Source organism: Eptesicus fuscus, chromosome 6 (genome assembly GCF_027574615.1).
Source record: "Eptesicus fuscus isolate TK198812 chromosome 6, DD_ASM_mEF_20220401, whole genome shotgun sequence".
Taxonomy (NCBI): Eukaryota; Metazoa; Chordata; class Mammalia; order Chiroptera; family Vespertilionidae; genus Eptesicus; species Eptesicus fuscus.
The window spans coordinates 25,380,096-25,402,102 of record NC_072478.1 but is presented as its reverse complement, the minus strand read 5'-3'; the positions used below and the strand labels follow the sequence as shown (position 1 = coordinate 25,402,102).

General features: G+C 43.2%; 1 protein-coding gene across 1 annotated transcript in view; it reads right to left on the bottom strand.

The window, feature by feature from the left end:
• Positions 1-22,007, bottom strand: part of LOC103303162 (mucin-16) — a 98,447-nt gene that overhangs the window by 47,343 nt on the left and 29,097 nt on the right. Inside the window, 15 exon segments of the mRNA XM_054718351.1 lie at positions 1,470-1,535; positions 1,795-1,830; positions 2,131-2,303; positions 3,559-3,626; positions 3,812-3,936; positions 6,127-6,162; positions 6,735-6,907; positions 8,875-8,942; positions 9,037-9,213; positions 12,760-12,929; positions 15,498-15,670; positions 17,110-17,177; positions 17,264-17,388; positions 18,270-18,305; positions 20,084-20,256. Of these exon segments, the coding sequence (XP_054574326.1) occupies positions 1,470-1,535; positions 1,795-1,830; positions 2,131-2,303; positions 3,559-3,626; positions 3,812-3,936; positions 6,127-6,162; positions 6,735-6,907; positions 8,875-8,942; positions 9,037-9,213; positions 12,760-12,929; positions 15,498-15,670; positions 17,110-17,177; positions 17,264-17,388; positions 18,270-18,305; positions 20,084-20,256 (1,667 nt within the window).

Below are 22,007 nucleotides of genomic sequence, written 5' to 3'. Positions count from 1 at the left end.
AGTTAGAAAAATAGAATTTATGTTGGGTATTTCAATAGAGAGAATTTAATACAAAAATACTGAAAGGATAACATAGAGAGAATTAGCAAAATCAAGAATCCCCCAGCCCCATAGCGCTAATGGGACAAAGGGAGGAGAGAGTGGCATACCAGAGATTGCTGAGACCATGGAGGGGACACAGCCCCTGCTGGAGATGCTACATGAAGCAGAAGAGAGGGAGGTGAAGAAATACCCTGGCTCTTCTCCTACCCTGTCCACCACTGTTCTACCAATGCCTCCTATTGGCTGAACCTCACAGGCAACTAGTTAGAAGTATGAGCAGATGTGGATCAAACTGGTATTCTCAGTTATGACCAAGCTGAGCCTGAACTGAGAACTTCCAACTCACAGATGCCTCCCAGGAAAACCAAAGAGCCTTATGCACATCATCTAGGGACTTAATTTCCTTGAATTTTATCCCAGAATCCTGAGACAAGTCCAACTGACATGGTAGCAACTCCCTGGGGTGTTTTGTTGTAAGGATTCTGAAGCTGTCTTGAGCTCAGAAAGAATGGGTGCTATTATCATTTAGTAATGTCTGCCATGGATGAGGGAGTCGGGAGTGGTGACACAGATGCCAAACATTTGTACTGGGTAGAATCAGACAGTCATTAAAGTTTAGAATATGAAGGAAAGGAGGATTTCCATATATCACACTTCATTCCTTTGTTTCCGGGGAGAGCCACATATTTCCTATAGACTACCATGAACAAGTCACTGCAGTGGATGCTAAGGAGCACAAAGGAAGAAGACAGAGTTGCTCAATACAGCAGGTTTACTTTATACCGAGGTCAATAGAAATAAACATAATGTTCAAATACAGAGGAACTGCAAGAGTGTATAATATGGTTACTTTTAAAACTAAGCAACAGGATTTAGAGTGATAAATAAAAGGTTTCCATGCCTTTCTTGCCTATAATGGTAGAAAGTTGTTAAAAGCATATTAAATAATACTAGATTCTGAACATAGCACTTGGTTCACATTCAATACTCAGTAATGTCAGATGTTATCTGTTATCTTTTGATCACCACCATATCAATTTCACCATCACCATCTTTATCATCACCACCATCACCATTATCACCATCATCGACATCATTGTCACCATCACCGTTATTATCATCACCATCTCATCATTATCATCACCACCACTACCATCATCATTATTATAATCACCATCACCATTACTATAATAATAATAATATATATTCTTATATCAAAAGAATATGAAATCTATAAGGCAGAGATTTTTTTAAAATTTTATATTCCCTGCTATATTCCAACTCCAGCATAGTGTAGGTGCTCAATAAAGTTTGTTGACTAATTATTACTAGATTTACTATGACTTTCCATCTTTGAGTGAATAATGTCAGAGATGTTTATACTCATCAAACACTCTCTAACAGATGTGTCAATAACTGGTCCTTACCTTTGGGGCTAGAGAATGAAGATGGAGTCCCAAAGTTCTCTTGGTCAACTGTGGATGTCCCAGGAGCTGCAGAAAAGCCCTCGTCAGTGAAAGCAGAAAGGCACTCACATGGCAGAAACGCCAGCAGGAGGTATTATTTATTGGGCTTACTGCATGTGGGGCTTGAGCTGGGATCCCCTCTAGAGCTGGGGAAGAGGGGACAGTAAGTCATGTGTGCCCTCCCAGGAACTCCTCCCTCCTGGAAAGGACATACGTGGGCATGAGGAATGCTCAGCTCCGTCCCTGCCTGGTGTTGGGGGCCCTGGGACACCAGTTGTATACTCACTGCTGATGATGAGTGTGGAGCTCTGATGGGTGAAACCTATAGCAAGAGCAAGGGAGGCTAGTGGGTAAGGGTTCAGGGAGAGGTGGGGAACCAAATATGGGTCAGTGCAATGGAGGGGGTTTCATGGGGTAGAGGCTGTTGGGGGTTCTCCAACAGCACCCTCACATCAGGAAAGAAGACCCTGAGGGTGAAGTCAGTCTAAGATGAAGAAGAAAGCATGAGTCCAAATCATTCAGTGCACTTGGCTAAGGCCCTAGAGGCCATTCAGGAAGTGTGATCTCAAGTCAGAGGGCAGAGGCTACCAGTAGAGGAAGAGATCACACTGCAGCTGCTCACCATTGACATAGAGGCTGTCCCTGTCCAGCGTGTAGGGTCCCAGCCTGGTGATTCCATGGGTCAGCCGTCCCAGCTCCCAGTACAGCTGCTCTCTGTCCGGTCCAGGACCTTCAGGGTCAGGGCGATGAGTGCAGATGACATCCACTCTGGTGGCTGCCCCGTCCTTCTCAGAGCTGGGTGAGAACCTCCACATTGTTGGTCCAACTCTCTCTCCACCATTCATCCTTCCCTCCCTCTTTTTGCCAGCCTCTAAGACAGGAACTTGGGAAACTCTAGTTAACAAGGAATCTGCTGCCTTCAGGAAGATAACCTCCATAAAGAAATAACTAGAAAACCATGGGGCTTCAAGCCTCTTGCAGGCCTGGGAGAGAAGCCTCGGAAAGCAATAGGTGTGTGACAGAGCCCCACAATTTTTATTACACCTATTATAGTGTGTGTGTGTGTGTGTGTGTGTGTGTGTGTGTGTGTGTATACATACACATATATATATACACACAAAGCAATAGGTGTGTGACAGAGCCCCACAATTTTTATTACACCTATTATAGTGTGTGTGTGTGTATGTGTGTGTGTGTGTGTGTGTGTATGTATATACACATATATATATACTCACACACACATACATAGTATATATTATATATAACATAAATAAATATACATAAACATATGTCTAACATATATAGTGATATATGTTTACTTATATTTTATTATTGTAAATTATATACTATACCTGTTATACATATACCTAGTAATATATATATATATATATACATATATACACTAAGTAATACAGATTATAATTTTGATAATGTATATTGGATATTATACCAGTGTTGACCCATTTCCACCACAGTCTGGAATGTCCAGATGCCCTTTTTAGGCTTTTTTAGGGGACTGTGTCCACCTCAACCCCCAGACGTCCCTGGGCTGGGAAGGCTCCCTTCGGCTGAGTCTGACCTATTTAGGAGCATACATTCTCTCTGTAATACTAGCTTTTCTTCCCCTCTTAGATCTTCTGGGCCAGTTCCTTTAGAAAGGTTGTCAGATTGGTATTTTCCACAACCTACAAGGTCATAATGTGGGCAGAGGAGACAGGGCTGCTTAAGGGCTAGGTGTTTGGAACTACAACCCAAAATGCTGGGATTTCTCTGTGAAACCTGCACAAGTTCCTTAATCCCTCTGAGCCTCAGTTTCACCTTCTGCTCCTGCTTCATGAGGTTGTTGCAAGGACTGATGAGATTAAATATAAAGTAACACCACAGTGCCTGGGTTTTAGTAATTTTTAGATGCTGTTATTGCTGTTGTAGGTATTTTCGATGCTTAGTACCCATGGGCAGTAGTTGTACCAAATTCGGACAAAGCCATGGAATCCATAAATTAGGGTCCCATACCCCAGGTGGGCTGTGTTCTTGGGAGGCGGCGTCTCACCTGAGCGAGGCTAGTCTGCAGCCTGCATAGAGTAATCTCAGACTGCTATTCTTGAACACAGATTTGAGCTATAAGAGAGGAGAGGAGAGGTGAGAAGGAACCACTGAGGGAGGCCAGAAGGGGCTGAGACATTGGTGAGGTGAACAGGGTAGAGATGGTGAGGTGGGGGCATAAGTGGGGTGGAATGGGCTGACATTACTGGGTAGAGCAGGGGTAAAGTGGGTGGAGTTGGCATCAGTGGGCAGGGTCTCACCAGACCCTGCAGGATCCTCTCTGTGGTGTTGAATTTCCTGGAGCCAGGGTGCTGCATGTCCTCCTCGTAGTGCAGGTTGGTGATGGTGAAGTTGAGGGTGAGTGGCACCAGGAAAGAAACAGCTGCTATGGCAGAGGGAAGGAAAAAGGACGCCATGCCTGAGTCAGACCTGGGCTGGGCTCTCAGGCAACTTCTGGGGAACCAAGATGAAGGGTCCAGATCTGAGGAAGCAGGGGTCTAAAGTAGGCAGGTAAACTACCTTAGGACACAAAGACAGAATGCTATATAAAGAGCAAAGCAAGATGCTGTTAGATACAGTAACATGCACATCCATTAGAATGGCTATTTTTTTCCTAGGGAAAATAACAAGTGTTGCTGAGAATGCGCAGAAATTAGAACCCTCATGCACTGTTGGTGGGAATGCTGGTAGAGCTGTATGGCAATCAGTTCCTCAGAAAGTTAAACCCAGGATTACCATATTACCCAGCAATTTCACTTTAGGTATATACACAAAAGAATTGAAAACAGTGACTCAGTCACTTGAACACAAATGTTCATAGCTATTGAAAACAACAGTCAAAAGGTGGAAATAACCTGTGTCTATCAACAGATGAATGGAAGAGTATTCAGCTATAAAAAGGAATGAACTTTGATACATGATACATATGGATAAACCTTGAAAATGTTATGCTAAGTGAAATAAGCCAGATATAAGGGACTCATAATGTATAATTCCGCTTATGTAAAGTACTTAGAACAGTCAAATTCATAGAGACAGAGAGTAGAATAGAGGTTACCATGGGCTGGGGATGGGTATGGGAAGTTAGTGTTTAATGGGGACCAAGTCTCCATTAGAAATGTTGAAAAGTTCTGGAAGTGGGATAGTGGTAACGGTTGCACAACGTTGTGAATGTGCACTTAGAAATAATTGATATGGTTAATTCTATGTTGGTTTCAACATAGCCCCTCATCAGCATGAGACCAGGGTTTTGTTACTCAACTTGTATGTATCTCCATTTCTTTAACTGTAAAATGAGGAGAACCAGACTCCTTACTGTAAGAAAATTATGGAGGTTAAATGATTGTTAAGGGAGTTAGCACATTTCAAGTGCATTATGGCTGAGTGAAAAAAGGCAGTTGCCAAAGGTCGCATGTTGTATGATTCCATTGATATAACATTCTCAGAATAAAAAAACTGTAGACATGGTTTATAGATTAGTAGTTTCCAGGGGTTGGGCTGGGTGGGTGTGACTTATTCTGTATCTTGATTGCAGGGGTGGTTACAAAAGTTTCCATATGTGATAAAATGGCAGAGAACTACACGCATACATACAAGTACATGTAAATAGTAAAACCTGAAACTGGAGTTCTGTAGATCTAATAATGTCAATTTACTTACTGGTTTTGACAGTGGACTCTATGTATGATGTTAATCATGAAGGAGAGACTGGGTAGAGTACAGAAATCTCTGCACTTTTTTGCAATTTCCTGTGAAACTACATTGATATCAAAGTGAAAAGTTAGAAATAAAAAGAATGGGATAGGGCCTGGCATGTAGTGAGTTCTGAACAACATGGTTATCTTCCATAGTTATTATCAATTGTTACTGTATGTTTAATTTCAGTCTCTCTCAATACACTGTAAGCTGGGTGAGGGGAGGGACCACACCTTGACTTATCTTATCCCCTCTGCCCAGCACAGAACACATGCCCAATAGTATTTGTTGAACTAAATATTCTAGTAATTCCAGTGCTAGGTGTTGTTACATACATTTTCATTTAACTTCATAATATCTTATGAAGTATTATTATTCCCACTTGTCAGGTAAGGAAACGAAGGCACCAAGAGGGTAAGTAAATTGTCAAAGGTCAACAGCTGGAGAGATGAGGAGTTCACATTCTCTGCTCTTGAGGAGTTCAGAGCAAAGGGTGCCCATGGCAGCTCTAGGTTCCCCAAACAGCAGCGTTTTCCTGCACTTCCTGGGTCCCAGCTTTGAGGCTTCCTAGAAGGAGCTGGAAGAGAAGTCACCTACCCGTGGAGCTGGAGAAGTGGGTTGGTACCAGCGAGGTCCTTGGGGAGAGAGTGGAGGTCACGGTCGCTGAAGAGAAATGGTCTGGAGAAAGAATGGGGACCCTGAGTGTAGCATGGATGACTCTGTGCAGCTTTCCTGTCCAGCCCAAGCCACTGATGTAGAGTAGGTGAGTGAGATAACCGGGTCCTCTGGATTCCTCTCCTGCCAAGGCCCTGGGTTGGGGAATCGGTTGCAGTCCATAGGGGGCCTGGAGCACCTAGCCATCAGGGCCCTGAGTACTCACCACTGGGGGTGGAAGCTGAGGTCTGATGGGTATAACCTGAAATGAGAAAAGGCGACGGTACTAGGATACAAGCAAGGGAGGGATGTCCAAGATACAGGCTGAGGACCACAAGCCCCTACCCCAGACTCAGACTTCAAGTCTACACAGTTCAACAGTAATGATTCAGGGGCAATAATACCTTGTTCATAAAGGACTGAGAAATCAAAGACCCAGTCCCTGCCTTCATGGGCTTGCAATTTATTTGGGATGATACCTATACCAACATTTCTAGAGCATTTGTTTGCCAACTGTGCTTCTCAGGGTCTAGAGGTATTTCTGAGATATTGGCAGGGAGACAGATAAATAGCCAGCCTCTTGAATCTCCATTTGCTTCAGCCACAGGGATATTGTCGCTCATTTGTCTGGAGAAAGGTTTTTGTGTCTCAGACAAGTATACAAATCATTTCTGTCGAATGCATGGATGCCATGGAAAGAGAAGGATTTGCAAACTGGAGGGTCTATGGGGGTCCTTCAGACATCAAAGGAGATTGCTCAGGCAGAAGACCACACATAGGATGAGTGGGTGCAGATTCTCAGCTTCAACTTATGGTTACAAAAAGGATGCTCACCATTGATGTAGAGGCTGTCCTTGTCCAGTGTGAAGGAGCCCAGCTGGGTCACACCATGGGTCCCATAGCTCATCTCCCAGTACAGCTGCTCTCTGTCCAGCTTAGGATCCACATAGTCAGAATGGTATGTGCAGACAGCATCAATTCCAGTGGTTGTTCCATTTTTTTCAGGCCTGGGCAGGGAGGATACACAGTGACGGGGAGGTGGGGACTATAGGTCAGGGCCCAGAGAAACAGCCTGAAATGGCCTTGGTCCTGGGGGAGGGCTAGAAATAAACTGGACAGCCAAGGTCTCTGAACAGAGAGGATATAGCATCTCAAAATGTTGATATTTGTGCCAAACTTTAAAATCACAATCATAACAAGGCAACATACATCTTAATAAGAGAAGCATGACAGAGAGGGTAGAAGGAAGACATCGGGGAATTGGATAAAGTGGAAAAAGGCAATGTCAGATTGCTTAAATCCCAGCTCTGCTACTTAATTTCTGGGTGACTCTGGGTAAGTCTCTCAACCTCTCTGTGGCTCCTTGTTTCATCTGTCAAATGAGGTAATAAAAAGCAGCAAATTTTATTAAGTATTAAAAGGGCCAGAGTTCTTGGTATGAATGGAATTTGCAATGATTGAGCATTTTAAAGGCAACAATGAGACCAAGCAACCAGCCTAGGCTGGGGATGAGGATGAGGCTGTGTGGTGTCCCAGAGCCAGAAAAATCTCAGGGCCAGCAGAAAAGTAAAATAATAGCATCATGGCTGAGGGACAATGGTGAGTATCTTTGGAGCTGTGGATTCCATCCTCAGACAAAAGGTCAGTGATTGGGAGATACCACACAAGGGGTAAGGTGACCCAAGTACAAAGGGTGGGTTCCACATGCTGGAGTTATTCTTAGTACCTAGTTCTAGGAAAGACAGTGAGTAATTTACTGCATGTTCTCTACATACTAAGTTTTTTACTAAGAACCTTTCATTTTAATTTTTACTGTGCTCACACAAATGATCACAAAATATTCCCTTTTATTAGAAGGGAAGTCTGTTTCCATATCTCTTGAATCTGAGCTTGGCCACAGGACTGTTCAATGGACATTAGCAAACGAGATACAAGCAGAAGCTTGAAAAGCAGGTGTGCATTAGGGCTTCTCATTTCTTGCTGCTCTTGGAACTCTGAGCATGTGAATGAGCCCAAGCTAGCCTGCAGGAGAACGAGAGAATATGGAGGAGAACTGAGATGTCCCAGCCAGCAGCTGACTGCAGAAATGAATAAGCTTCATTTGAGATTAGCTGAGCCAGCCCAGGCAGGAGACTCTCCCAGGAGAATCCAGCCCAAGTGGCCATCCAGCAGAATTGTGGGCTAAATGTTTTACGCAGAAAAGCAGATTGAGACACTCCGATTGATAGATGAGACAGCTGAGGCACAGACACATTAGGTAACTTGTCCGAGTCACACAACCTTGAAACAGGGAAGCTAGGATTTGAACATAGATGTGGCAGACGTCAAATAAAACTGTATAACAATTATGCTTTATTGCTCAATAATCCCTCTGGGGGTAGCAGACATCCCAAGTCCACCTTTGATTGGTCAGAATTTGGTCACTGCTGGGGGATGGTAGGAAAAGGGAGTGTTTGTTAGGTATTTCAAATAGGTCAATTATGAGACTAAATGTGACAAAATGCATACTCTCGAACAAGGTTTCTCACGTTGGCACCATTTGGGTCAGATAAATCTTGGCCCGGGGAGACTGTCCTGTGTCTTATGGGATATTTAGCAGTCTCTCTGGCCTCCCTCACTATAGACCAGTAGCAAAGCCCCCCTTGAGTTGTGATAACAAAAATTTTCTCCCAACATTGTCAAATATCCCCTGGGAGCGAAATCACTCCTGGTTGAAAATCACTGCTTTATCATGACGAAGCTGACATGATTGATAAGTTGATTTCTCAATGAGTTCCAGAAGAAAGATCTTTCTTAAAAGTTCAACCTTACTTCCTGGGAAGGAAAGACTACAAGGATTTTCCATTTTATGATCAGGGAAACAATGTGAGCCAGAGTGGAAACTGGTGGTCAGCTCTCCTTAGGATAGTGGGTGCATAACGTCAAGGTCCAGCTCAGGGTCAGCCCCCCACATTGCCTACTCTGAACTTCTCACCTGAGCAAGGTCAATCTGCAGCCAAAATAGAAGGGCCCAATACTGCTGTTCTGGAACAATGGTTTGAGCTGGGAATGAAAGAGAGAGAGATGAGCAGATGGGCCAAGGAGCTGGGCAGGACAAAAGTAGGTATTGGAGAAAGGGTCTTGGAGGGGCTCTCACCAGGCGATTCAAGATTCTCTCCATGTTGGTGAATATCTCAGATCCGGGGTTCCCCATGCCCTCTGTGTAGCGCAGGCTGGTGATGGTGAAGTTGAGGGTGAAGGACACCAGAGAAGGGCTCACACCTGCAGTGGGAAAGGAAGAAGGGGGACTCATTATGATCTCTGGCTGGGATGGCTGGAGGGGTGGGTCCAGGGTTGTCACTTTGGCCTCGGTGTCCAGCCAATCAGGCCTAAGATGCCGCACCTGTGTCACCCTTGCATCCTGCCAAACTTAGAAACAGGGAGGCACCTCTATACTGGATGGATAATTTTAGCTGGAAAAAGAACCTCAACTCTTTTCAGCCCAATGTGCCAAAAGAGAAGCAATTGGTACATATTATGGTGAAAGAAGAGAAGCAAAGTCAGTCTGCTGCCCCCTGGGGCAGAATCTCCCATAGTCTTCTGGCTTCATGAGGGAATGTGCAACTGCTGAGTGGTCAAGGCTGTTTCTCCCATGAGAATGACCCCTGCCTCAACTTCACTGACCATCTTTGCAGAGTGGATTTTAGATGGAGAGTCCACATCTGGTTTTCTATGGACAATCATGTTGCTCTTGTGTAAACATTAATTCAACCCCCATTTCTTTCTCAAAAGTGCCCTAGTACAAAAAAAAAAAAAAAAAAACAAAAAACGCAAAAAACCCTGTATGATCACCTAGGGGCTAGAGTATGAAGAATCAAAAGGCCAGTGGTCTGAGCTGGGCGACTGTACCCTCTATAAATAGAATCTGTGGAGCAATAATTGTGTTCCAGCCTTCGCATTGAGCACTTTACCTGCAGCATCTCAGCTCACCCACATCACAGACCCGATAGGTTGGTGTTACCAGTCCCATTTTACATATGGGGGACACGGAGGCTCAGAGAAAGTAAATTTTATCCAAGTCCCAGACAAAGAAAGGCACAGCTATGATGCCTTTTGGCTCAAAAATAGAGACCTTTCCATTTGTATTCACATGTTCATAGCAGCGTTGTTTATAATAGCCAATAGGTGGAAGCAAACCAAGTGTCCATTGACAAATGAGTGAATAAACAAAATGTGATATATTCATACGATGGTATATTATTTAGCCCTTAAAAAGAAGAAACTTTTGACACATGCAAAAACATGGATAAGCAAAAGGACAACTACTGTATAATTCAACATTCAGGATTATATGAGGTCCCTAGAGTAGTCAAATTCATAGAGACGGAAAGTAAATGGTAGTTGCTAGGAGATGAGAGGAAAGGGAAATGGAGATTATTTTTTTAATGGGTACAGAGTTTGTTTTGCAAGATAAAAAAATTTTAGAGATTAGTTACATAACAATGTGAATATACTTAACACTATTTAACTGTATACTTAAAATGGTAAATTTTATGTTATAACTATTTTAGCACAATCAAAAAATTTAAACCAATAATATACCCCCAAAATGGAGAGTTTTATTCTTTTTAAAACTCCTTTCTCTAATAGATTTTTGAAGGCAGGTCCCAGTCATGGAACTGTGAGTGTAGGAGTGAAGACATAGGTAGATAAAGTTAAGACAGAAATCCCATATTTCTAACAAAATAGAACTAGGAAATAGGGCTTTTGTGGGCCAGAGAGGAGATAGCTTGTTACCTGCTAAAACAAACAAAAATAATGATAATAATCCCAAGAGGATCACAGGACCCAGAGTATACACAAGCATAATTCACAATATCTAAGATATTACCCAAAATTATTTGACTTAAACAAAAAACAACCAGAAAAATATCTACCTAATCCTTGAGGGAAAGACAATTAACAGATGCAAACTCCAAGGACCCAGATGTTGGAATTAGCAGGTATTAGAACTATGCTCTATGAGATAAAAGGTAAACACTTGAAATAAATGTAAAGATAGAAGTTCTCAGCAGAAAAGGGAAATTATAAAAAAAAGTCAAGTGGATGTTGTAGAACTGAAATATACAGTACCTGAGATTTTATTTATTTATTTATTAAGTATATTTTATTGATTTTTTACAGAGAGGAATGGAGAGGGATAGAGAGCCAGAAACATCGATGAGAGAGAAACATCGATCAGCTGCCTCCTGCACACCCCCTACTGGGGATATGCCCGCAACCAAGGTACATGTCCTTGACTGGAATTGAACCTGGGACCCTTCAGTCCTCAGGCCGACGCTCTATCCACTGAGCCAAACCGATCAGGGCAGTACCTGAGATTTTTAAAAAATCACTTGATGGGCAGGATGGAGATGACAGAGAAAAGGGTTGGTGATTTTTAAAATACGTTATTAGAAATTATCAAGTCTGAAGAAAAAAGAAAAAAATTGATTGAAAGATGAACAGAGCCTCAGGGACTTGTGGGACACTCATTTCACTGGAGGATGAGAATGACAGAGATTAGTGCAGAAAGTAATTGAAGAAATAGTGGCTGAAATTTCCCCAACTTTCTTGAGAACCAACTTTCTTTGGAAAATTAGAAAATTCCAAACAGTATAAATTAAAGAAAACTGTGCCAGACACATCAGAACCAAACTTCTGAAAAACAATGATTAAGAACAAATATTGAATAATTAAGAAAAATGACATCATCCGTCATAGAATGACTTGATCTATACAGCACATGCCACATATTTTAAAGCCTGTAGGAGCGAGGCATGTTACATAAATGGTTGAGTTGATCAGGGTGAAGCAGTGAGGAACTGAAAAGTGCGCATCTTAAGACTTGTACAACATTTGCAGTCTCATTGACTTACAAAATATAGGTCTGAAGGCAAAATTCAAATTATAGGACACCAGTTTGTATCCCATAACTTCAGACTCACACAGCAGGATTAAGGGTTAGGGATACCCAGCCTAGGTCATGACATAAGCATGTAACAGACCCAGGGACTTAATTTTTAAAATAAATCTTAAGGTAAGACAGGTTTCATGGCAAAAATCATACCTCCCTATTAGGTTCCTAGAAACTCAGATGCTCTCAGATCCAGATCTGGGCAAGACAAGGAGACAGGGCAAGATTCAAATTCATGACTAAGATCCTGAATGATTTCCTGTATGTTCAAAGAAAATCCACAGATGTGGATGTATACAGAATTTGCTACTTTCATCCATTCATTCAATCTATAAATATAAAGTGAGTGCCTATTAGTTGTTTAGCTCCAGGGTGACAAATACATAAAGACGAAGTAAACCAAATGGTAGTAAATTCATGAAAGAAATACTCATGGTGATATGACAAAGAAACGAGGCATGTATTCAGAAGAAGTGCTACTTCATGTAAAGTGGTCTGAAAAAGTCTTTCAGAGAAGGTGATGGTGGAACTGCAAAGCAATAAGGAGTCAGGAATAGCTGACCATCAGGAAAGGCTAGAATAAAGGCCAGACAAAGGTTAGGACACTAGAAGAGTAGACAAATGTCTGATGTGGCCAAAGCCTACAGAGCGATGGAGAGAGCGAGGGGACAAGCGAGGTGGTAAACAGGGACCAGACCATGCAGAGGTAACGTTTTGTAGAACTCAGAGAGCAGATTCCAACCTGTAGAGCTGAGAATGGGCAAGAGAGACATGAAAGATTCTTGACAGAATCTAGAAATCACTGAAGTTGAGGAAAAAACAAACAAACAAACATGGGGAAAATAATTGAGTCCCACCCTGAGGGAATGTGATTCAGAAGCTTTTCACTGGAATTTGGGCTTCTATCTTGACTCAGAGCAAGACTTTGGGTGGGCTAGGGGCTGCTATGAGGCTGAAGCTGGAAACTTTGTAGGGGACAGTAGTAGCTTTCTCCTGAGAAATGCACTCTGGGGCAGAAGGGTCTGCTGGGCACTGAAGTTTCAGTTTCAAATACTCACTGCTTGTGGCAGGGGTCCAGCTGCGACGATTATAACCTGCAGGTAGGGAGAAAAGAGTAAAGATTTAAGAAAAGGTAGATGGTGGACCTAGAAATGAAATTCATTAACAACTTTTTGAAACTCATAAATGAAAAATAATGACTACATTTCCTTTGGTGCCTTTATGTCCTTTGAAAATAATGATGAACATCATTACCATTATTATCACCAAAATAAAAATACAATAATAGCTCTTCCTACTTATTGGGAATGTACTATGCACCAGAAATAATGCTGAACACATTACAAGGGTAAGGGGGCAAATTAATGACCAAGTTTGTGCTCCAAGCCTTATCTGTGTTCTCTCAATCCATTAAGATAATTTTATCCTCCTTCTGTCACATTCTCTCTCGTCACAATATTTTATGATAGTATAATTTTATTTTTCTCGCTTAATTTCTGCTTTTTGTGATGTATAATAGAGGAAACTGCAGCAGCTTAAGAGAGTGGTATGTGAAGGTAAAAGTGTAGTGAGATAGAGGAAAGGGAATATTAGAGAAAATTTGGAGATGAGGTGGGATAGTAAAAATGAGGAGACTTGGAGGTCAGGTGGATGGTGTAAAATTTGGGAGCATGAAAGGAATTGGGAAAAAGAGAATTTTTTCATGAGTATTTCTCTGGGTCATGAATTGCATCTCCTTTGATACTCTGAGAGAGATTGAGTAAAGACTGGACCCAGAGGAGCCCTGGGATTTTCTTGGGTTATTGCTGTGCTCTAATTTAATTTTCAGAACAATCCTGCTTGGTATGTATGTTTATTCTATTAAGGGGACATTAGTGCCTAGAGAGGTTACATGACTTGTTCAGCATCACACAAAACAGAGATCTGTCACCAATTCCCATACTATTACCCATTGCTTTAAGGCAGTCCCAATCCTAGAGTTCAATCTGTTATGGACAAAGAGCATGATGTGCTGTTGTTAATATAAATGTATATTTCAAACCATATATAAAAGGAATTCCAAGCTGATAACTAGTCAAACACTAGGCTGGATTATTGAGCTCATGCTCATTTAATACTCCTTCTGGTCCTGAGAGTTGAGGCTTTCTCTGTCTGAATGGTCACCTTGTGGATAGGATCTTGGGAGTTTAGACTCAATATTGGGTTTGAGTGTTGACTCTGCCAATGCATTATGGCTGGATGATCTCGGGCAAATGACTTCCTGTGTGAATGCATGATTGCTCTCTAAAAATGAGCATTATAACTTACAGGGTTTAGGGTAAGATGAATAGGGAATCTATAACAATAAAAGCATAATATGCAAATTGACCAAACGACCAAACAGCAGAAATGACTGTCTGGACAACCTTCCGGACGACCACACTATGACATGCATTGGCGCCAGGCCAGCCAAGTCGGGTGCGATGTGATTGGCCAGGGGGCCTCCACCATCACCCCATGATTTCCCTGCAGAGGGAGGCTCAGGCTACCAGCTGGCAGGGCGATCGATCAATTGGGGACCCCATGATTGCCCCAAAGAGGGAGGCCCAGGCCACCGACAGGCAGGCTGTGGCGGATGGGTGGGGCCTCCCTCTGCAGGGGTGCAATCAATAAATAAATTGCATGATCACCCTGCAGAGGGAGGCACATGCCACTGGCCGGCGGGGCGATCGATCAATCGGGGGGGCTCCACGATCACCCCAAAGAGGGATGCCCAGGCTACCCCATGGTGGTGCGGCAGCGGGTAGCCTGGGCCTCCCTCTGTGGTGGTGATCCATCACGGAGCCCGGCCGGGTGGGCAGGGCCTACCTCTTTGGGGCAATTAATCACGGGGCTCCCAGACTGTGAGAGGACACAGGCCGGGTTGAGGGACACACCCCACCAAAAGCACAAATTTTGTTACAGGCCTCTAGTATAGAAATAAAGACAATTCTTGGTACATAAGAATTTTTTGGTGAGATTTAGCCACTATTAGAGTTGTTCTCAGTGTTAGCACTACTGTCAGGGGCCTTGTTGTCAACAGTGTTGTGTAAACAGTTATGATTCATGGTGTACTGGTGTTTTTTCATGAATAGTTTCATGAGTGTCGTTCTGTCTGGCCCATGGAAACTTAGAAAATTTCCGTAAGTTGTCATGATGGAGAGAATAAGGTAGAGTGAGAGCTGAACTGTGCACTGCTGCCTACTGGGGAAGGCTTAACTGCAGGGCCCCACATCACCACCCACTTCTCTCTTGAGAGTCTGCGTGTTCTTGCTGGGCTCCAATAGAAGGAAACATTTCCTTCCAGGCGTTGAAAAAGGAAAAAAAATTGACTTCCTGTGGTGTGTGTTAAGCTGGGCTTGTACCAGAACTGTGAATTTGTGTACAGCAATTTCTCAACCTCAACATTGTTGACATTTTGGTCTAGATAATGTTTCATAGTGCGAGGCTGCCTTGTGCATAGTGGGATCTTTAGCAGCACCCCCGGCCTCTACCTACTAGATGTCATTAGCACACTCCAGTCATGACATGAAAATGTTTCTGGACATTGCCAAGTGTCCCCCGAGAACTGCCTTCAGTTGAGAATTACTGGTACAGGGAGACAGGGGACTGCAGGCGACTCCCGCTGCAACACAGACACTCACCATTGACATAGAGACTGTCTCTGTCCAGGGTGTAGGTGCCCAGCAGGGTGACGCCATGGGTCAGCTGACTCAGCTCCTGGTACAACTCTTCTATGTTCAGTCCAGGGCCTATGGGGTTAGGATGGTAGGTGCAGACGGTGTCCACTCCAGTTGATGCCCCATCTTTCTCAGTCCTAGGGTGGTAGGGTTAGGGAAATAGGACATTCAGAGACACGGTGGAATTATATATCTTGTTCAACTCTTTCCTTTAAATTGACCTACTCCCCCAAGTTGTATGGTATTCCTCTTCATTGGGCCTTGACTGGTTTCCCAAACATGTTCTTTTATGGGTGCTATTCATGTAGGTAACTTCCCACTCCATAAAGGGACTGATTTTCGGGGCTTCACCCTCAGTCATCTTCTACTATTTTATCCCTCATTTGGGGTCATTGTTTCAGCTACCAATTTTATTATACGATCTAATATCCTTCTAACTGTCCAAGACTTCTCTCCTGAGCTCTATGCCATGTAATCAACAGCCTCAGAGATGTCCTTCAGACCTCTTAGATTCCAAATATCTCAAATGAAGCTTATCATCTTCCCTCCTAAAAGCACAGAACCTGCTCCTCCTCCCATGTTTCCATGTTAAAGAACTTCTAAAACCTCACAGGGCTAGTGACAGAAACAGGATGTGACTTCATGCATTTGGATACGGAACTATTAATGCTCAGCCTTCTCCAGTGCCAAATACTATGAAAACTCTTTAGTATGCCTTTAAAACCCCATCTCCAACCTGAACTCTTGATGTTATCCACTTCTCGAAACTCATCCCACATTTTACCCACCACTCACGCAACTACACTCCTGTGCACCCATTCATCTCCTCAGCCAGTCCCCCAGTCAACCAACTTCCTTCCTTCCTTTTTTCCTTCTCTCTCCTCCCTCTCTTCACCCTCCTCTCTTCCTTTCCCTCCCTTTCTCTCTCCTTACTTCTCCTTTTTTCTTTTATTCAATTGCTATTTCCTCATACTCTATCCTCCAATTTCACAAAACTTCTCTCATGCACTAGTTATTTTTCACATCTGCCCCATGACTTAAGTTACACCACCTCTTGGAATAGCTTTGCCACTATTTCTTCTAGTTAATGCACACTTGACTGTCAAACCATACCCCAGGAATCCCCTTCTTCAGACAGCCTCCACCCAACTCCCCAAGGCTGAGCTAAAAATCTATTCTCCAGGCTCCTATGGCCCCTGTGTAGTGCTTTATCATTGTATTAACCCCTATTCATATGATGACTTTAAGTCTATATGGTAGCTGAGATTTGAGGAAAGGGCCCATGACTGATTCTCTCAGTGCCCTTAGCTTCTGTTAGAGGGTGTTACCTGAGTTAATGAGTCAATGCTGCATTTTCTGACCAATGAGCATGAATGCTCTGTGGATCTGCTTATCCAAATAATTGAAGACCTTTGACAGACAGCTCTTTCGGGAAGCTCTCTCTGTTGCACTCAGCCAGAGGGGATACCTTCCAATCACATATGACTTGTTTTGTAGTTGTCACATTCAGGTATTCACCTCCAGGTGAGCTTGCCTGTGACAATGCCCTGAGTAATGTTAGGAAGGGAAGTCATACCTGAGCAGGGCCAGTCGGCAGCCAGAGTACACTAGGCCAATGCTGGTGTTCTTGAACAAAGGACCAAGCTGGGGAGGAGGCAAATGGAGGAAAGTTGAAGAGACTGGTGGGACAAGAACATGTAAGGCTAGGGTAGGCATTGATGGGCTCTTACCAGATGATTCAAAGCCCTCTCAGTGGAGTTGAACTTCGCAGAGCCTGGGTGCCTCATGTCTGGAGTGTAGAGCATGTTGGTGATAGTGAAATTGAGGGTGAAAGACACTGGGGCTGGGCCCACATCTGCAGTGGAGGGAGGGAACGAGAGGAAACGCATCACAGGCTTAGGCAGAGCCTGATGTGGGAGGAAGGGACTAGTATTATCTCTTGGATCATAGTGTCCAGTTGTTGAAGCCTGAGATATCCTATCTGGGATGCCCTCCCTCCTCAGCCAGCCAAAGGGGGAGAAGGGACCTCCATGCTAGATGTATGACATTAGTTCAAAAGGGAACCTCAATCTTTTCATCCCAGAGTGTTCAAAGGCTGAAAAGCTGTGGACATTTCAATGGGACATCTGGGCCGAGATCTTTTGCACTCAGCCCAAAATACTTGAGCAGTCAGATATCCAAATCATAGGAATTGCCACGAAGGAAATGGTGGTCTGAGTAAGAGCATGCTGGGCTGAGATTTGGAGGACAAGGAGGAATCAGGCACAGCTGAGTTCTTGCAGGAAAAAATGATGCTGCTGTGGCCAGAGATTAGGGCCCGAGAGAGAAAGGGGAACAGGTTGCACTGGGTAGGCATCATGGTCCAGAGCCTGCCAGAATTCATCAGCCACGGAATGAGAGCTGAGGTTTAATGGGACTCAGAGGTTAGATTGCTACCTGTAGAGCTGGGGGTAGGGCTCAGAGATGCTGCTGGTCCTGGAGAGAATGTGGAGGTCACCAAAGCTGAAAGAAAATACACTATGAATAAAAACTGTTGAGCCCTATCATGAAGCAATGAAAGGGGAGGGCTGTTCATGGGAACTTGCATCTCTAACTTGGCTTAATCTGAGGCTTCTGCTGGGCTGCAGCTACTCTGGGGTTGACAATCTGGGGGATGGGTGATACTTTCTTCCTGGGAACTAGGTTTAGGGAGGAAGGGTCCCTGAGACATAGGACATCCCGGCTCTCATTACTCACTGCTGGTGGTGGGGATCCAGTATCGCTGGTTATAACCTACAGAGAAACAGAGAGAGAGAGAATATGACGGTGGGAGGAGGTTAAGAATAGGGTAAGGGGTAGAAATAGAAACATAAGTATACAAACCTCCCTGAGTGCTTTCTCTGAGATACATCAATAAATAATAACAGTATTCTTTATGAGTTAACTGCATAATACCCTGATACTAATGATAATTTCATTCTCATAGTCATTAACCAGAAAGACAGTAATGACCAAAGCATCCCCAATCTAATGGGGGTTTACTAAGTGCCTAGAATATTAGCAACCTTATCAAATGAATAATAGGGACATTGTTATTTTAAATGAGTGTCTCCATATTTGTGTTTTCTTTACCTATTAATTATAATTTTGTCCTTACTCTTTCAGTTTCTCCCACAATCCTACTCTCCAAAGACAGCTCAATCTGTGACGATATAGTTCTCGGACTTCTGTAATATTGAATTGAGATAATACAGGAGAGAGATGAAGAGGGAGAGAGCTGGGCTTGTGGAGAGAACAAAGACTGGGTGTACGAAGTTTAAAAAGAGGAAATGGGAAAAAGAGGATTTGAATAAGTATAGTTCTGGATCATGGAACAGATCCTCTTTGATGCTCTGGAAGTAATGAAAGTAAAACTGACTTCTTTTATATTTGATGGGCTGCCTGGGTTTTTTGAAATGAAACTTATCTCTGAGAAGGGGCCAAGTGGAGCCTTGTGATTTAGTTGGGTTATTCAGGTTTTATTGCAATCAACTTAGGTGACTTTTCTATTCTGAAAATGGACACTGAAGCTTAGAGAGGTCATGGCTTGCCCAGGGTCACACAGTAAGTCAAAGGAAGAGCCAGGACTTGATAAAAGCAAGATCTGTAATTCACCAAAGCCTGCACTGGTAACTACTCCTTTTAAGTACTCTCCAAGGACTCATGAAATCCAATATAGGTTTTAATACAGCTAATAAGAAAGCATCCACAGTGATGTAATGGGGCTACAATTAATCAAGCTTTAGTTTAAACAGTTATAGTGAGGCCCCTTGGTATGCCTTCCTGTCCTGAGGTTTGAGGCTTGTTTTTGCTGGGTTAGTCTGCAGTGTAGCCTAGTAGTCAAGGGGCCTAGATTTTAGAGTTAATTTAGGGTTTGATTTCTGACACCACCACCTACATTAATTATCTGATCTTGGGAAAGTTAATTTCCCCACCAGGCCTGTTTTCTCTTCTGTAAGATATACCTGATATCTGAGAGAAGTTGGCAGGGTTAGTAATACATAATATATATAACATTCTGCATCACAGGAATCCCTCAATAAATATCACCCTTTATTGTAGGTATTATTATGGGTGTTGTTGCTAAGAACATGGATGAAAAGGAATTTATTGCTAAATCATTACTAACAGCTTTGTTGCTTGTTTCTCAGGTGGGTATAATTCCAGCTGGCCCTTGGAGAATGGGTAAAAGACCACAACTGCCATAAGGAAGTGAAAGAAGCAGATTAGACACTGCACTGGGAACCCACTGGCTCTTGTATTGACTGCCATGGGCTTACTTTACCCTCTTCTTTCCTTGGTGTCTGCATGCTCCATTTGAGCTTCTGTGAATGGTCATTGGGATGAAGAAGACTAAAGGAAACTTTTTTTTTTTTAACCTTAAAAGGTGCTTTTTAGGTGTTATGAAGGAAGAGAGTTGAGCCCCCATGGAAATTCTACGGGTAGAGAGAAACATGGGTAAAGAGAAATGCACTCCAAGGAGACCCCATCTGGGGAGCAGGAGGAGATCCCATTGCAGCAGAGCTACTCACCATTGACGAAGAGACTATTCCTGTCCAGGGTGTAGGGGCCCAGCCGAGTGACACCATGGGTCTGCCAGCTTAGCTCCCAGTACAGCTGTTCTCTGTCCAGCTGGAAGCCTGTGGGATCTGCGTGGTGGGTACAGATCGCACCCACTGAGGTGCTTGCTCCCTCCTTTTCAGCCCTGGGGAAGGAGGGACATGGGAACTGAGACATGAGAGGTGAATACTCTTGATCACTCCTCTCTTAGTTTTTATAACATCACCCTTCCCTGCTTTCTAAAACACAACTCTTTCTGTTTCATGGGGGAATCCAGACCCCCCACCTTCTTAAATGTAGTGTTCTACAGGTTCCTACAGCTTCTCCCTAGACAATGTTCTTCTTGTCCCTATTATCTTTTTATTAATTGGCTGAAGCTCATTGTCTCAACTACAAGCCCCAGGACACTCCCTGTCCATTCATGAAGGTAAATACAGATGGTGTCACTCCCGTAATATATTAGTCCTGCTTGGGCCATGGGGTTAGGGATGTGGGAGTCCAGGGGGAAAAAATCCTGAGGATCCTGGGGCCAGCCAGCATGTGGAAGGGAAAAGCAAGAGAACTGAAGACCTTTGGGAAGGTAAGTGATCGCCCCTGTGACTGGTTGTGACACTGAGCCTGAGGGGGTATTTTATTTCAAGTTGGCAAATCCCAAGGCCAAGGAACACATTTTAGGCAGGCAACCAATTTGAAGGAAAACAAGTTAAGAAGAAACCAGGGCGATTGGTCAAAAAATAACTTTGTCCTGAATTTAAGCTGACCCTAAAATGTTTCACTCAAAGCGGGGGATCTACAAAAGAATGCCTTCCTCCCTTGCCTGTCAATTCTGCTTTCTATGATCCATGCTATTCAAAACATTCCCATTTTATACCTACATAGTGTCATGTAGCAGTTCTCAAAGAGCGGCCCAGGGACCTCTAGTGTTCTCAAAACTATTACAGGGAGTCCATCAAGTAAATGATATTTTCATAATAATCCTAAGACATTATTTTTACATTCATTTTCTCAGGAGTATTCAGTGACATTTTTTCCAGTGGCTATGAGGTGAAATATTGTAAAAAATAGAATGCAGAAGCAGATATCCTGGTATCTTCTACTAAGTCACACATTAAAAGGACTTATAAAAATGTAAATGATGGCCCTCTTCTCATTGTGCTTCTTTGGGAGGGGGGCAGGAGGGGAATATGTCATTTATATTAACATGTAATAAGTTTATTATTTTAATGAATAAATTTTGTTTTAATTTCTAGCACAGTTAATATGGGCAGATATAACCCAAGTCCAAAGGCTCTTTTTAAAAGTGAAAATGGTTGAGCCAGGGAGGTCGAGGCCTGCTGGTATTGTGGTTAAAAGCAGGAACTCTAGAACCAGAACTCCAGGTCTAATCCTAGCTCCCCCTAAGCACGCAACTCAACTACTCTACAAGGCCAGACAATAATCATATTGCAGTGAGGATGAATGAATAGAAAAAGTGTAAATCACTTACATTTATTGGATGGCATATACCATGAGCAATATTATTATTGTTATTGGTTACCCCATATTATGGAGATATGGGGGCAGGTATGGTGGGCTCAGCAATTGGACACTGGTCTATAACATATCAGCAATCTCTCCTCATTGAGTGATGTGGGTAGAGAACCCCACCTCTCCGGCAGGATGACTTGAGTTGGCTGGATGGAGTAGCTCAGAGAGGCCATAAGGTCATTAAGTGTAAGGATAGGCTCCTGAGCCCATTGACCTCAGATGACACAGGTATGGGTGTAGGCAAAGAAAAGAAGACAGTCCATTTCTGCAGAGTTCAGGTCCATTTGAGAATTTTAAGATCACAATATATTCTGCTGGTACTCAACATTTGATTTGTTTTTCCCTTTGTTCAGTAAGACTTCCTTTGGG